Here is a 15,131-nt window from a genome sequence, read left to right as displayed (position 1 = left end):
AGATGAACTTTTAAAGTACTTTTGTACCTTTTAAAAATCCATCTTTTGTTTGTTGTGTTCTCTATTGAATTGCATTAAATTAGATGGTACAACGAGAGCATTTGTCGCATCTGTTCAAACGACTAGGCCTGATTCAGACCTATGCATTTTTAGTGCTTTTTGCATTTTGCAGATTTGCGCTACAGTCAATTTAACATGGTTTCCTATGGAATACGTTCTGTGGTGCAAATCTGCAAAATGCAAAAAGCACTAAAAATGCATAGATGTGAATCAGGCCTTAAGGAGAAAAACAGCATGCATTTTCAAGTTGTACCTATAGGTAGGCCTATAATAAGGCTTACCTATAGGTACAGTAAATATCTCCTAAATGTGCACCATTTACCTTGTACTGCACCGATGATGTAATCGGCACATGCACTGTGACGAAACGGCCCTCTGTGCGGTTTCATCACTAGCGAGTGCCGAAACTGGCGGCTCCCGCTAGCATGCACTGGAGTGACGTCGCACTACTCTGGCCAGTCACAGAGTTGGGTCTAGGGCCCCAGAAGGAAGAGGGGCAAACATGGATGTGACCTCCAGCGGGGACAGCATGGGCTTTGTTTGAAGGTAAGTGTCACATAATGCGCTAGAATGCGATGCATGCTAGCGCATTATGATTTTACTTTGCAGAGAACAAAAAAGGAAGTAAAACCCTTCAAGGTTTACTTCCTCTTTAACTCAGCTGCCATGCCAGCTGTCCCGTCTGATACCAGACTAAGGCTTTGGTCCTAGAAGTAGAAATGCAAAGAAAAAAAACACTAGTCATGTGGGAGATCTGCTTGTAGGAAGCAGGACTTCAGTAAAAATCTCTCCAGGAAAAATGGTGGTGTGGATCCTGGCCCCTCCCTCCTGTTCAGTGCCCCCACCGCAAGCAGCTTGCTATGGGGGCACCCGAGCTGAGTCACACATGAAGCCTGACCCGCCCCCTTTCTCCCCTGATTGGCTAGCTGACTTTGATTGACAGCAGTGGGAGCCAATGGCGCCACTGCTGTGTATCAGCCATTTAGGAAGGAAAATCTCGCATGGCTGAGACACTCGTGGACATCGCTGGACAGAGAGAGACCTTTGGTATATATAAGAACGGCTGAGGGGGGCTGCTGCACACAAAAGGCTTTTTATCTTAATACATTAAAGTGGAAGTCCATGCAAAATCTAAAATCCCTGCATCTATAGCCACCAGGATTCTAATACTAACCTCTCTATCCCTGTAATACCTTTTCCGAAGCCGATCCGACCCGATCTCGCCAGCGGCGGAAAGCTCTGCAGAGGTCACTGCCGACAACGGCTGTGAAATTAATGGGAAGGGTCGTCATCCATAGAGTTACTATGGGGCTTCCGTTGTCGTCCGTCTCATCTTCACCCGCCTCTAAAGTGAAGCCGCAGCTGACAGCTCAGCGTGGGATCTGGTCGGAGCGGGTCATTTGGCTTCCATAAAGTTATGTATACTCATTTTTTCTTTACAGGGATAGAGAGGTTAGTGTTAGGTCTGTGGTGGCTATAGATGCAGGGATTTTAGTTTTTGCATGGACTTCCACTTTAACATAAAAAACCTTGTGCCTTTTCAACCACTTTAGGACCACACTAGTTGCATTTTATAGATGTAAATATAGCCAAAACATGCTCACCTAGTGGACTGGCTGTATAAAACCTTATGGGGTGTGTGTATATCGGCTATAAACGCTTTTTTCCTTCTGGTACAAGTATCAAGCCTTTTCTGTAAGGGTATGTATTGCTGTGATTATCTCACATCACACACTGGTTGTCATTCAGGACATTAGGAATGGTAAAATCCCCAGGGTTCTCTCTTATCACCATGCTCATGGCTACACGTAGAAAAAAATACTGTATTTCCAGTTCCAGGCTACCATGGCCTTACCCTGCTATAGCTGCATGATTTCTCCATTGGAGTGAATGCAGATTGGGGACTGGGTACTGTGAGGCAGAGTTGGATTTTTGACAGTTAGTAAAGCCATAGTAATTCTGTTCATTGTAGAGTCATGTCTCAAGACTCTGCTGGTGATCGTGTCTGAAAATTCACCAGTTACAAAAAAATAGACCATACGACGGGAATTAGGGCACTTTATACGTTTTTCATTACAAGAGTGTGCTGTTTGTGTCTTTTTTTTTTATGCTGACTTTATGGTAGACATTCACAGGACAGAATGGATATGAAGAGTATTGAACAATAAAAATGAATATCTGACAACCCACTAATTACTTTACATAGACAGTTACACAGCTAGTCAGGTTGAAAAAAGTCCATCTAGTTAAACCAATCAAAAAAAATAAAAAAAATAAATCATACAACCCTATACCCACAGTTGATCCAGAAGAAGGTGAAAAAGCCCAACAAAGCATGATCCAATTTACTTTGTATGTAAACTTAGTGAGGAAGCCATGATTTTCAACTTTTCTCTTGTCCCCACAGCTTGCTTTGCAGACAGGCCGTGAGCCCCCTCCAATCTGGCGGGTTCAAAAAGCACTACTGCAAAAATTCACCCCAGAGATCAAAGATGGGCAGCGCCAGTTTTGTGCCACCAGCAATGTAAGTAACTCTGGAGGTTTATATTTTGAAACAAAGATGTAACCTAAGCAATAGAATAAAACATCTCCTGTATTCAATAGGGTGTGATAAAAAGTTGTTTTAAAGCAGACCTAGTCTAAAAGTTAAAGCTGAAGTTTAGTGGTACTAAACTTCCATTTTTAACTTGTACCTACAGGTAAGCCACTAATAAGGCTTATCTATAGGTACAGTGAATATCTCCTAAATGTGAACCATTTAGGAAATATTCAGATGTGTAGCAGCAGGTGACATCATCGGTGCATCGCTATTGTGCTCTCAAGAGGGCTGTCCCTCAACTGTGACTTTCACGCGCATGTGCGTAAGTGACATCATTGTGGCTTGGCCATTGAAACTGCCAGAGTCCATGAATCCAGAAGGAAGACCAGATGAAGATGGAATCCCTGTCGGCGTGCCGCTGGAGGAATAGGTTTTACAGATAATTTTTTCATAATGTGCTTGTAAGTGATGCCTACTAGCACATTATGGCATTAACTTCCAGGGGACCAATTTTTTTGTAAAATTTGTTTACAGGTAATAGTTTACCATCACTGTAAATAAAGTGTTTCTTCATCCAAATCTAAATGTATGCACTTTATTTTTTTTAATAGACATTTATTGTTGGTTATATTAGAGCTGCACAATTAATCGTCAAGAATTGTTATCGTGATCTTGACTAAAGTGTTTCACAATTCTTTCTATGCAAAGAATTCTCTCTGCTCTTCTGAAGCCACAGCCTTCAAAAGAAAGGAAGAGAAAAACTGGGCAGTTTGCCAAGAATCAAAACATTCTTTTATCAGTTGAACTTGAGTATAAACATTGTAACAATTTGTCTATGGAATAGACTGTGTGTGTAAGTGAAAAAGGTTTAACCACTTTAACACTAAACCTTTTTCTGACATTTGTTGGTTTCAAGTTAAAAAAATTTTTTATTTTTTTTTGCTAGAAAATTACTTGGAACCCCCAAATATTATATATATTATTATTATAAACATTCTATATATTTTTTTTAGTAGACACCCTAGAGCAGGGATATGCAATTAGCGGTCCTCCAGCTGTTGCAAAACTACAAGTCCCATTAGGCATAGCAAGACTCTGAGAGCCTCAAGCATGACACCCAGAGGCAGAGGCATGATGGGACTTGTAGTTTTGCAACAGCTGGAGGTCCGCTAATTGCATATCCCTGCCTTAGAGAATAAAATAGTAGTTGTTGCAATATTTTATGTCACACTGTATTTGCGTAGCGGTCTTTCAAATGCAATATTTTTTTAAAAAAAATGTATTAAAGCGGAGGTCCACCCTAAAATGGACCTCCGCTCATCGGAATCCCCCCCCCCCCTCCGGCGCCACAATCGGCACCTTTCAGGGGGCAGGGGGTGCAGTTACCTGGATAATCCAGGTAACTGCACCCACTTCCGGGCTAGCTCTCTGCGGAAAGGGGCGAACGTTACGCCCCTTTCCGCAAGCGCCCGCCCCCTTCAGCAAGTGCCCCGCTGCCTGCTGGGAAACACACAGCTCCCAGAGGCAGCGGGGACCGTCCGGATTGCGCCGCGCGGCTCGCGCATGCGCAGTAGGGAACCGGGAAATGAAGCCGAAAGGCTCCATTTCCTGATTCCCATACCCAAGATGGCAGCGGCAGGACCTGACAGACGAGCGAGCGATCGGCTTCGGGTGCCGACATCGCGGGCGCGCTGGACAGGTAAGTGTCACTATTTAAAAGTCAGCAGCTGCAGTATTTGTAGCTGCTGGCTTTTAAAAAAAAAAAAAAAAAACGCGGAGTCCCGGTGGACTCCCGCTTTAAATAAATGTAAAAAATAAAACAACTAACCTGTAAAGTTAGCCCATTTTCTTGTATAATGTGAAAGATTTTACGTTGTGAGAATCGTGAGAGAATTGTAATCCTTTTTTTTATTCTAAGCAAAAAAATCGTGATTCTCATTTTGGTCAGAATCGTGCAGCTCTAGGTTATATCATTTATAGTATAAAGGACATGTTGGATGGACTTTTGTTTCACTTTATGGTCTTCTATTGGATACTTAACACATTAAATGAGTTGATAATTTATCACATATGTTTTTACATGTTTTACTTTATAATATATATAAAGGTGTGTGTGTATGTATGTATGTATGTATGTATGTATGTATGTATGTATGTATGTGTATATATACAGTATCTCACAAAAGTGAGTACACCCCTCACATTTTTGTAAATATTTTATTACATCTTCTCATGTGACAACACTGAAGAAATGACACTTTGCTACAATGTAAAGTAGTGAGTGTACAGCTTGGTGTCAATTTGCTGTCCCCTCAAAATAATTCAACAAACGGCCATTAATGTCTAAACCACTAGCAAGAAAAGTGAGTGCACCCTTAAGCCAAACTGTCCAAATTGGGGCCACTTAGCCATTTTCCCTCCCTGGTGTCATGTGACTCTTTAGTGTCGTGAATGGGGAGCAGGTGGTGTTAAATTTGGTGTTATCGCTCTCACTCTCTTATACTGGTCACTGGAAGTTCACCATGACCCCTCATGGCAAAGAACTCGCTGAGGAAAAAAAGAATTGTTGCTCTACATAAAGATGACCTAGGCTATAAGAAAATTGCCAATACCCTGAAACTGAGCTGCAGCACGGTGGCCAAGGCCATACAGCGGTTTAAAATGAGAGGTTCTACTCAGAATAGGCCTCGCCATGGTCGACCAAAGAAATTGAGTGCACATGCTCAGCGTCATATCCAGAGGTTGTCTTTGGGAAATAGACGTATGAGCATTGCTGCAGACTAGTTGAAGGGGTGGGGGGTCAGCCTGTCAGTGCTCAATACACCGCACACTGCATCAAATTGCTCTGAAAGGCTGTCATCCAAGAAGGAAGCCTCTTCTACAGATGATGCACAAGAAAGCCAGCAAAATGCTTGCTGAAGAAAAGAAGACTAATTTACACTGTTATACAAGCTGTATACTCACTACTTTACATTGTAGCAAAGTGTCATTTTTTCAGTGTTGTCACATGAAAATATACAATAAAATATTTACACAAATGTGAAGGGTGTACTCACTTTTGTGAGATACTATGTGTGTATATATGTGTATATACACGACGCGCAGCACTCTATTGTATTAGTCACAAAATCTGCTCAAGGATATTCAATGATTTTTGCCTGTTCCTGAAGGTATTACCTTGAAGATTGTAATGTCAACAGGTCCACTATCTATTTTTACAGTCTATGCCATAGTATAGGGATGGTACTATTTAGGAAATATGTGCAGTGAAGCAGAATATTTATTAATGGAAAACAATTATTTTCTCTGTTCAGTATTTGGGATACTTTGGTGATGCCAAAAACCGGTACCAGCGTCTGTATGTCAAGTTTCTTGAGAATGTCAACAAAAAGGACTATGTAAGAGTTTGTTCCAGAAAGCCATGGCATCGTCCTCTTCAGACCATGAGGTATGGCACTTCTGTTAGGGTCTCTGTATTTCTCTAAATGCCAAATTTGGTGTCATTGCAAATGCTTAGGGTCTAAGACCTTAAACTACGCAGGGGGTTTTCACTGTCGAGCAATAAGAACGTGGGACTCTCTTCCACAATTGGTGGTGGCAGCAGGGAGTATGACTCTTGGACATGCATCTTAAAGAACACAACATACAGGGATATGGGAAAGAATTATAGACGCTGATACACATACACCTACATAGGGTGAACTGGATGGACTTTATTCAACCTTACCTACTATGTAACTATTTAAAACAATGAAAAAAGCTTGAGACTATCCCTTCCATTTAGCAGCACACTAACTCCAGAAAAATCATGGCCTGACAAGGAAGAGAGGCATCTCTAAGTGTAGAAATTTTAAAACTTTTAATAGTAACAGACAAATGGCTATCCCAAGAGGATGTTGAACTGTCAGAGGCCCTTGTGGTGCACAGCGAGGGCTGTTTGTATGCCTGCAGGGCCAAAAGCGAGGGCCTGTGCCAGTTCACCATCCTCTTGGGATATCCACATTGATGTGCCTGCTACACCTTTCCCCAGACCAGCTGAGAAGTGGAGGAACCTTCACCTGACTTCCCATCCTGCTCCTGGGACGTTTCATCCACACATGTGCTTGCTTTTATCTTCACTCATGTGAGTTGCCATTTGTTTGTTAGTATTAAAAGTTTTAAAATTTCTACACTTAGAGGCGCCTCTCTTCCTTCTCATTCTCAGCTTCGCTGGAATGTTTGCTTCTATTTCAATCCGGTGGCAGCCCTAGGTACACCGATCCTATCACTTATTTTACATTATATTATATGGACTAACTTATGGACTTTAGTTCACATTTGAGTTGCGTGTGGATAGCGCCGTCCACTTGTTTATGAAATCACAGCCTGGCTTGAAAGTCTACCTGACATTATACATTGTATTGGCCCTTCTGCAATGAGCTCCACCACTGTGAAAGCCTCTCCCAACTCCGTTATTATGCAGACGGACTTATTAAAAAGCCATGTTCCCTGGACCTACTGAAAATCTTCCTAGTTCAAGTTGTTAGGATTCATTCAACATGTTAAAGTATATGTAAAAGCAACATTTACACTGTCACCATAACAAGACGAGAAGGTAAACCTTCCAATGAGGATATGTGTGCCAGTGACAGCTGTCTAAGAACGGAATTCCTCTCACTTTGGGAGATTCCTACTTAACATCCTGTTGATCTCCAGGGCAGGAAATTTCTCATAATGATACACAGTCTGCAATAAATAATCTGACGGGTCTGAACCCTTCCCTGTTTTATTAAAAAAAAAAAAAATGTTTGGGTTTAAAAGTTAAAACCACACAAAAAAAGTTGTCCTATATCCTGTCAGATGGAAGCAGGCAGGTTTGGGAACTCTGAACAAGTATTATGTTGCAGAGAAGGGATGTATGCAGCCCAGAAACATCCAGAAATCAGAAACAGTTTCCACCTAGTTAAAGTGGAAGTAAACCCTCCTATCGTTTTCAGTCAAGGAAGTTGCCATCTTGGCCTCTAATATTTATTCAACTGCCAAAATGCTGTACATGTGATTAGTCATTAGCCATTGGATGGTTTGAAAGTTTGGTTGAGAGCACAACCAATGTGAAAGTTAGAATTTCTGGCATGCCGGTAATGTAAGTGTTTTTTTAAACTGGGTTTACTCCCGCTTTAACCAGTGAAGAGGAGCAAACTCACAAGAAAATTGGTCCATCCAAGGGTCAGACATTAACCACTTTCCGACCGGACCATTTTGCTGGCTTAAGACCAAACCACTTTTTGCGATTCGGCACTGCGTCGCTTTAACTGACAATTACGCAGTCATGCGGCGAGGCTCACAAACAAAATTGACTTTTTTTCCCCACAAATAGCTTTCTTTTGGTGGTATTTGATCACCCCTGCGGTTTTTATTTTTTGCGCGATAAAAATAGAGCGAAAATTTTGAAAAAAACTCAATATTTTTTACTTTTTGTTATAATAAATATCCTCCAAAAATATGTAAAAAAAAACATTTTTTCCCTCAGTTTAGGCCGATACGTATTCTTCTACATATTTTTGGTAAAAAAAATCGCAATGAGCGATTATTGATTGGTTTGTGCAAAATTTATAGCATTTACAAAATAGGGAATAGTTATATAGAATTTTTATTAATCATTTTTTTTTTTTTACTAGTAATGGCGGCGATTAGCGATTTTTTTATTTTTATTTTTTTTATTGTGACTGCGACATTATGGCGGACACATCGGACATTTTTGACACATTTTTGGGACCATTGTCATTTATACAGCAATCAGTGCTATACAAATGCACTGATTCCTGTGTAAATGACACTGGCAGTGAAGGGGCTACCAGCGGGTGGCAGTGTAGGGGTTGTGTTCCTAGGGGCGTCTTACTAACTGGGGGGGGGGGGGCTGGGCTGTGTTTTAGTGAACACTGATCTCTGCTCCAATCACATGGAGCAGAGATCAGTGCCACTTGTTGCTAGGCAGAACAGGGAGATGCTGTTTACAACGGCATCTCCCCGTTCAGCCTCCCCGTGAGACGATCGCGGGTATCCCCGCAGTGATCGAGTCCGCGACTGGACTCATAGGGGTCCCAACCAGCGGCACGCACGCGATGGCAGGGCGGCTAATAGAGATGGACGTACCTGTACGGCAATTTGCCTGCCCGTGCCATTCTGCCGACATACATTGTCGTGTGCCGGACAGGAAGTGGTTAAAGTTTACTGCACCCAAAATAAAACCTGGCATGACTCTAAATCAGCCATTGTCAATTAGGGTTCAGTGAAACCCTGGGGTTCCTCCAGAGGTTGCTATGGGTTTCTTGAGCTGTAGCTGATGAGCCACCTTTTTGATAGTTCCTACAGAGTTCAAGGTTCAGCATCACTTAGCTGTCTTTAAGAGTGGCATTCTGAGCACCACTTTAAGGGGAACATTCTTCCTATTGACCACCAGTATAAGGGGCATTGTTCCTATTGACCCCTGATGAATTGGTTTTATCTGAAAATAATTTTCAGTAAGGGTTTCTCGAAACCTAAAAATTATTTTTGGGGTTACTCTAGGGTTAAAAAGGTTGAGAAAGCCTGCTCTAAATAGTCACTTCCTCAAGTTATTACTAGGGGTGCCCTAACCAAACTTCTTGCTGGGTAGTTGGGAACATGACCTCAACTTCACGTAACCTCAAACTAGCAGGAGGAAGTACAAACTAATCATTGACTGCAGGAATTTACTAAAAGAGAAGTTGATGCTTAGAATATACTTTCTACAGAGGTAATAAGTCGACAGTAATTGGATTCAAACATGCGTGGGACAAACATAGATGTGTAGACCACTTGTTATATTTAACACCTTGCAGACCACCTCCTGTAGCTTTGCTGCTACAGAGCAGCTCAGCTGAGCTTAATAACATAAATATATATGATTTGCATGTCTGGGTAGGGGGCTCGTGCACCCATCTCCCCCCCCCCCCCCCTGCTGTGCTGTCATTCGCTACAGTACAAAACCGATCAGTGGGTCCTAGCCATTGATGAATGGCCGAGACCCACTGATCGCCTTAGTGACAGAAGAGAGCCCTGTGTTGTAAACAACACAGGGCTCTCTACAGGCAGCAGTGGTGTGCCTTCTTTTCAAAAACCGGCACACTGCTTTAGTGTATGCACACAGTACATACACTAAACCTTGTTGGACACACAGTTAAGCCCTTGATTGCCCCTAAATGTTAACCCCTTCCCAGCCAGTGTCATTAGTACAGTGACAATATAAGCATATGTTTGGGAATAGCTGCTATCTACAAATCTCAGAATTTTATAGTCGAAGAAGTAGGCCCTTAAACAATGATACGTAGCTACTTTTTATAAATTTGTTGAGTAATAATCTAGCTCGTTTGTCCTCTGACCTGGGGCCATGGGATTGCATTTAGAGTTCATATCCAAATGAACTTCCAATCGCTCGTGTCAAGGACCAGAACAAAGCGTCCAGTGCTTGTTTTGATTGAGTTACATTGCTAGGATTAGAGACCACTGTGCTGCTGACCTTTGAGAGTGACATCACAACATGCAGCTCATGTGCTGACATCAAATCAAGTGTTGGCAGAGTGATAATATACAAGAAATTCTTAAAATAAATAAATAAAAATCATCTGCCAAACAGCTGACCAGTTATGAAAGTAGAAATCCACCCAATTGTTTTTATAATGTAGAAGGGCAAGATTTAGATTTCGGTTTATTATGCCATTTGAGACTGTGGGGAAGAGACTGTAAGAGTGACGCAACCTTGACAGGTAGAGCTATACTCTTAATTGAACCCCTTGTTTTACATGCTAGCATGGAGAAGTCACTTGGGCCATCTATGTTTCAATGCTGGTGTCAATGACCTGTTAGGAATTTCTTAAAGGCCTGTACTGAGGGACTAACGAGACTGCCACTGCTGTGACTTTCTGAAAATGCTAGGTGCCTGGCAGTCATACTGATCCAGTGTTTTTAATTATTTGAGGTAATGACCTAAAACATGTACACAGATCAGGAGTTCTGTCTAAACACTGGCTCTACTATACATGCTTGTCCTACATCAGTGATTCTTAAAGTGACTGTAAAAGCAAAAGGTTTTTTATCTTAATACAATTCTATGCATTAGGATAAAAATAACCTTATGTGTGCAGCAGCCCCCTAATAGTTACCTGAGCCCATCTCTATCCATCGATGTTGCACGAAAGATTTGGCTGCCAGGGACTCCCCCCCCCCCCCCCCCCCCCCCCCGATTGGCTGAGAGAGCAATGGAGTGCTATTGGCTCCTGCTGCTGTCAATCAGTCAGTGAGCCGATTAGAGAGCGGGGCAGGGCCTGAATGGACACACACAGCTGCAGTTTGGCTCGGGTGCCCCCATAGCAAGCTGCTTACTGAGGGGCCAGAAGCGCTGAAGAGGGACCCGAGAAGAGGAGGAATGGGGCTGCTCTGTGAAAAACCACTGCACAGGGCAGGGAAGTATGATATGTTTGCTATTTTTAATAATAAAAAAAAGACTTTAGTATCACTTTCAAGTATTGAATCCAGAGACAAATAGGCAGCCATTATTTTTGATAAAAAAGGTCAGAAATGGAAGACCCTGAATTTTGTAGTGGCTTAGATTTTAAATATGCAAAGTATTTCTGTTCTTACTATAAAAACTAGCTGGTCAACTCCCAGGCACTGGCCCTCATAAGCTAACTTTACATTCCTGACTGAGCCAAATTTGTGTCTCATTTGCTCCCCCTCTCAGACACTGCAGCTCACACTGCACAATGCTGTCAATCCAGAAAGAAGTAGGCAGGACTAGTGTGGCCAGGATCTGACTTGACAGCCTACAGCCTTGTGACTCAGCAGTGACCGTGATTGTTGGTCATGCCTCCTGCAAAGCCTTCTCATCCCACTGTAGTGTAAAAAGTATGGTGAATAATGTGCTGTCAAAGACAGCTGTTAGCACCGCAAATGACAATTGCAAATGGTGTAAATATAAACATAATGGTGCAGCACTAATGACATGTGAAAGTAAAACCAAATGAAAATATTAGCTATTTAAAATGAATAAAAACCCATAGTCATACTGACAATAAATGGCAATATTAATGCAATGAATAACCAAAATTAAAAAGTTCAAAAAATTGCAATGGTAAAAATGTAAGATACAAGGTAACCACAGTGATAAAAAGACAAAGTGAAAAACTGAAATTACACTTTAAAAAATAGAAAAAATGCTGTAAAGCAAAAACAAACAAAAGAAGTCCAATCTGTAATCAGTAGTGTTGATAGATGAATAAAGATGTATGAATCTTGCTGAACAAAACTTCAGTTTTCAAACCACCATTTAAAGTGCATGAAAGGTGAAACGGAAAACCACCACCGATACCCACTGAGACTTACCGGAGTGTATGGTGACGCAATGGGAACAGTAGATCGAGCCTACTGTTCCCATTGCGTCACCATATTGGATTTACAAGCGCTTGTTTACTTCAAAAAAAAGGTGTCATTATCCATTTTTATAAATAAATCTTCCTGTTATGTGGATTTACGCTTTGTGCGTTTTTTTATTCCTTTTTGGCCATTTTTGTGTGAATCCATACCACGTCATATACCTTTTGGAGCCTTATATTCCTTATTGATTCTGACTATTTGGAGGAGAGAGGGATTACTACATATTCCTGTGTTCTACCGTCCATATCTGTCAAAGTGCTTCAAATATTGGTGTACAATCACAGACAAGTCTGAACAATTTATGGGGCATATGTCCTACTGAATCCATACACTCTCTGGTAAGTCTCAGTGGGTATCGGTGGTGGTTTTCTGTTTCACCTTTCATGCACTTATAGTTTTACTTTAAATTTCCACTTTGAAGTATTACAGCATTGTTTCTTGAACCTATCCCAAGTGTACCACTAGTGTGTTCATTTTTTTTCCACAGGAGACAAAGTCAAACAAAAGCCCCTGGAGCTAAAAGTCCCGTGGCAGTTACTAAACCAGAGAAGTGTGAGAAACTGGATCGTCTAGTACGAGTGGATACCACTCAGAGAACTGAAAAACCAGAGGCAATAGAGAAGGTAGAAAAGTCGGAGAGCACTGAGAGACCCGATAACGTAGAAGAAGAAGAGACAAACTGTGAGAAACATGAAAGCATTCAGCAACCTGAAACGTGTACTACTAATGAAGAACCAGAACCGCAAAATATCACAACCGATGCAGTAAAGGAACCAGCCATAGAAGATGGCGAAAAGTTCGAAAAAAATGAGACAATTGTAGAGACTGATTCAGTGCTGCTAAATGATAAGGAAGATCTGGTTGAGGAGGAGGACGTTCTCGAGTATTTGAAGAAGAAAGACAAGACTGGACTTGAAGTTAAACCTGAGAAGGTTGAGCCAGTGAGCAAGGCAGAAAAAAATGAGCTGATGCCAAAACCAGAAAAAACTGAATCTGTGATCAAACCTGAAAAAGTCGAACAGGTGGAAAAATTGGAAAAGTCAGATGTTGCCTTGAAAAATGAAAAGAGTGACCATGTAGCAGGACCTGAAAAGCAAGAGCTTACTCTGAAGGCGGATAAGGTTTCTGCTGCTGGAAAAGCTGAAAAGTTAGACCTTGCTGTGAAGTCAGAAAAGGTTAGTCAAGCAGGCAGACAAGAAAAGTTGGAACGCGTTGTAAAGCCTGAAAAGAGCTCCGCTGCTGCTAAACAAGAAAAGCTGGACCGCATTTTAAAGCAAGAAAAAACTTCAGGATCAAGGCAAGAAAAGGAATCTGTTGTAAAGCCAACAGTTCCATCAAAACGAAATAAAAATGGAAAATTGGAGAAAAATACTGCAGCTTTTAAACCAGAAAAGTCAGAACTTGCCGTTAAGTCAGAGAAATTAGAAATTCATAGAAAGGCTCAAAAGGCTGAAGTCGTTGGCAAGACCAGTTTACCACCTGAAAAGCCAAGTAAAGAGGAAGTCTTGGAAGCACTGGACAAAGAAGAAGGGGTGAGAAATCTTGACAAAATGGAGACACCCATTAGAATTGAACAGAATGATGCAATGAAGAGGCAGCCAAAGCCAGAATCAGAGCACACCCCAAAGGTGGAGGCCGTGAAGAAACTTGAGAAAGAGCCTACAGAAGAAAAGGCAGTGAGGAAGGAGAGAGTTGAAAAAACTCCAAAGTTGGACAAGCCTGCAAAGGGAGACCGTGCAGATAGGGCTGGGAAGGTGGAACGTTCAGAGAAACCAAGTAGGACTGAGAGAATGGATAGATCACCGAGGGCAGAAAAAGAAAAACATACAAAGGTGGAGAAGCCAGAGAAATCTACCAGAGCTGAGAGAGCATCCAAGACTTCCAGGACAGATAGACTTTCAAGGACAGATAAATCCGAGAGACCTGAAAAGATGCCCAAGTTGGAAAGGATAGAAAAATCACCAAAGGTGGAAAAAGTGACGAGGAATGACCGAGTTGATAGGCATGAGAAGCCAGTAAAGGAGAAAATTGAAAAACACACAAGGGCTGAAAAAGTGGATAAAATGGATCCACCTGCTCCTAAAGTAGCACTGAAACCCAAGCAGAAGCCCACAAAAGTGAAGGCTGAACCACCACCGAAGAAAAGGAAAAAATGGCTTAAAGAGGTGGTATCATCCTCTGATTCAGACTCCTCCCCTGACCAGCAGAGTGAAGAAGGTAAGAAGCTAATGTGTACATCTTTTTGTTTTACCAATATTCTCACTGTGTGTGTGTACTGTTGAGCGTTGTTTTTGCTGGCTTCTTCTAGTGAAGTAAGACAAATTATGAATTCAAATGGAAATCCTTACAAAAGTGATAAATATTTATCAATGTTTGAATGAATTGTCTGAGTGCTACGGCTTGTCTCAATTCTTACCTGGTGGGAACAGTGGCCCATATACAATACTTTTATCCTTTATAGTCCCACTGTATAGGGTACTCCCAACGCACTTTCTATTTACAGCTCTGTTGCTCCCTGCAGCACCCGCACGGATGTGCTGAAGTCTTCTTTGGCTGATCTCTGCCCTTTTTTGACCCAAATTACCAAGTTGGCCTGCAAAGACTGATTGTGAAACATTCAATTATTTGACTGATTTCAATCTTCTGTTCTTAATCCTGAATTACAGGAGACCGTTTCAGCTCTTACTGATGCAGAATCAGCCTGTTGCTTCTACCAGTACGGTTTCCAGTCCTGGGTCATCCTAAGGTTGCAAAGACTTTCCCTTTGCACCCACTTTTCCAACGTTTCCTTTGTGGAGATTAGAATAACTCTCAAAGTTATTGTGCCCCCCACCCCCAGCACTTGCTAGCAATGCATCTGTTTTGGGAGGATTTTGTTCAGAATTGGTCCTTTCACACTGTGGATCCTGCCCTGCCTCACCATAACAAGGTGCTTACTGTATCAGTGGGGAATGTGCTTGTCTTTAAAGTAGAACTATAGGCAAAACTACTTTTTTCATTTTGAATAGCGTAAGGGAGGGTTATGATTTTTTTTCCCGCCATCTGTGTCTCATTGCGGAGATTCTCTTTCACTTCCTGTCTCATAGCCAAACAGGGAGAGTGC

The 15,131-nt window shown here is 41.8% G+C and overlaps 1 protein-coding gene across 1 annotated transcript in view; it reads left to right on the top strand.

Annotated features, from left to right (window-relative positions):
- PRR12 (proline rich 12) overlaps positions 1 to 15,131 on the top strand; it is a 156,952-nt gene that overhangs the window by 120,603 nt on the left and 21,218 nt on the right. The window contains exons 7-9 of the mRNA XM_077457187.1: positions 2,468 to 2,584; positions 5,914 to 6,047; positions 12,516 to 14,245. Coding sequence (XP_077313313.1) covers positions 2,468 to 2,584; positions 5,914 to 6,047; positions 12,516 to 14,245 — 1,981 coding nt within the window. The remainder of the gene's footprint in view (positions 1 to 2,467; positions 2,585 to 5,913; positions 6,048 to 12,515; positions 14,246 to 15,131) is intronic.

This window comes from Lithobates pipiens, unplaced genomic scaffold, assembly GCF_037356315.1.
Source record: "Lithobates pipiens isolate NorthernLeopardFrog02 unplaced genomic scaffold, aLitPip1_a1.2 Scaffold_27, whole genome shotgun sequence".
Taxonomy (NCBI): domain Eukaryota; kingdom Metazoa; phylum Chordata; class Amphibia; order Anura; family Ranidae; genus Lithobates; species Lithobates pipiens.
This window is presented reverse-complemented; position numbering and strand designations above follow the sequence as displayed.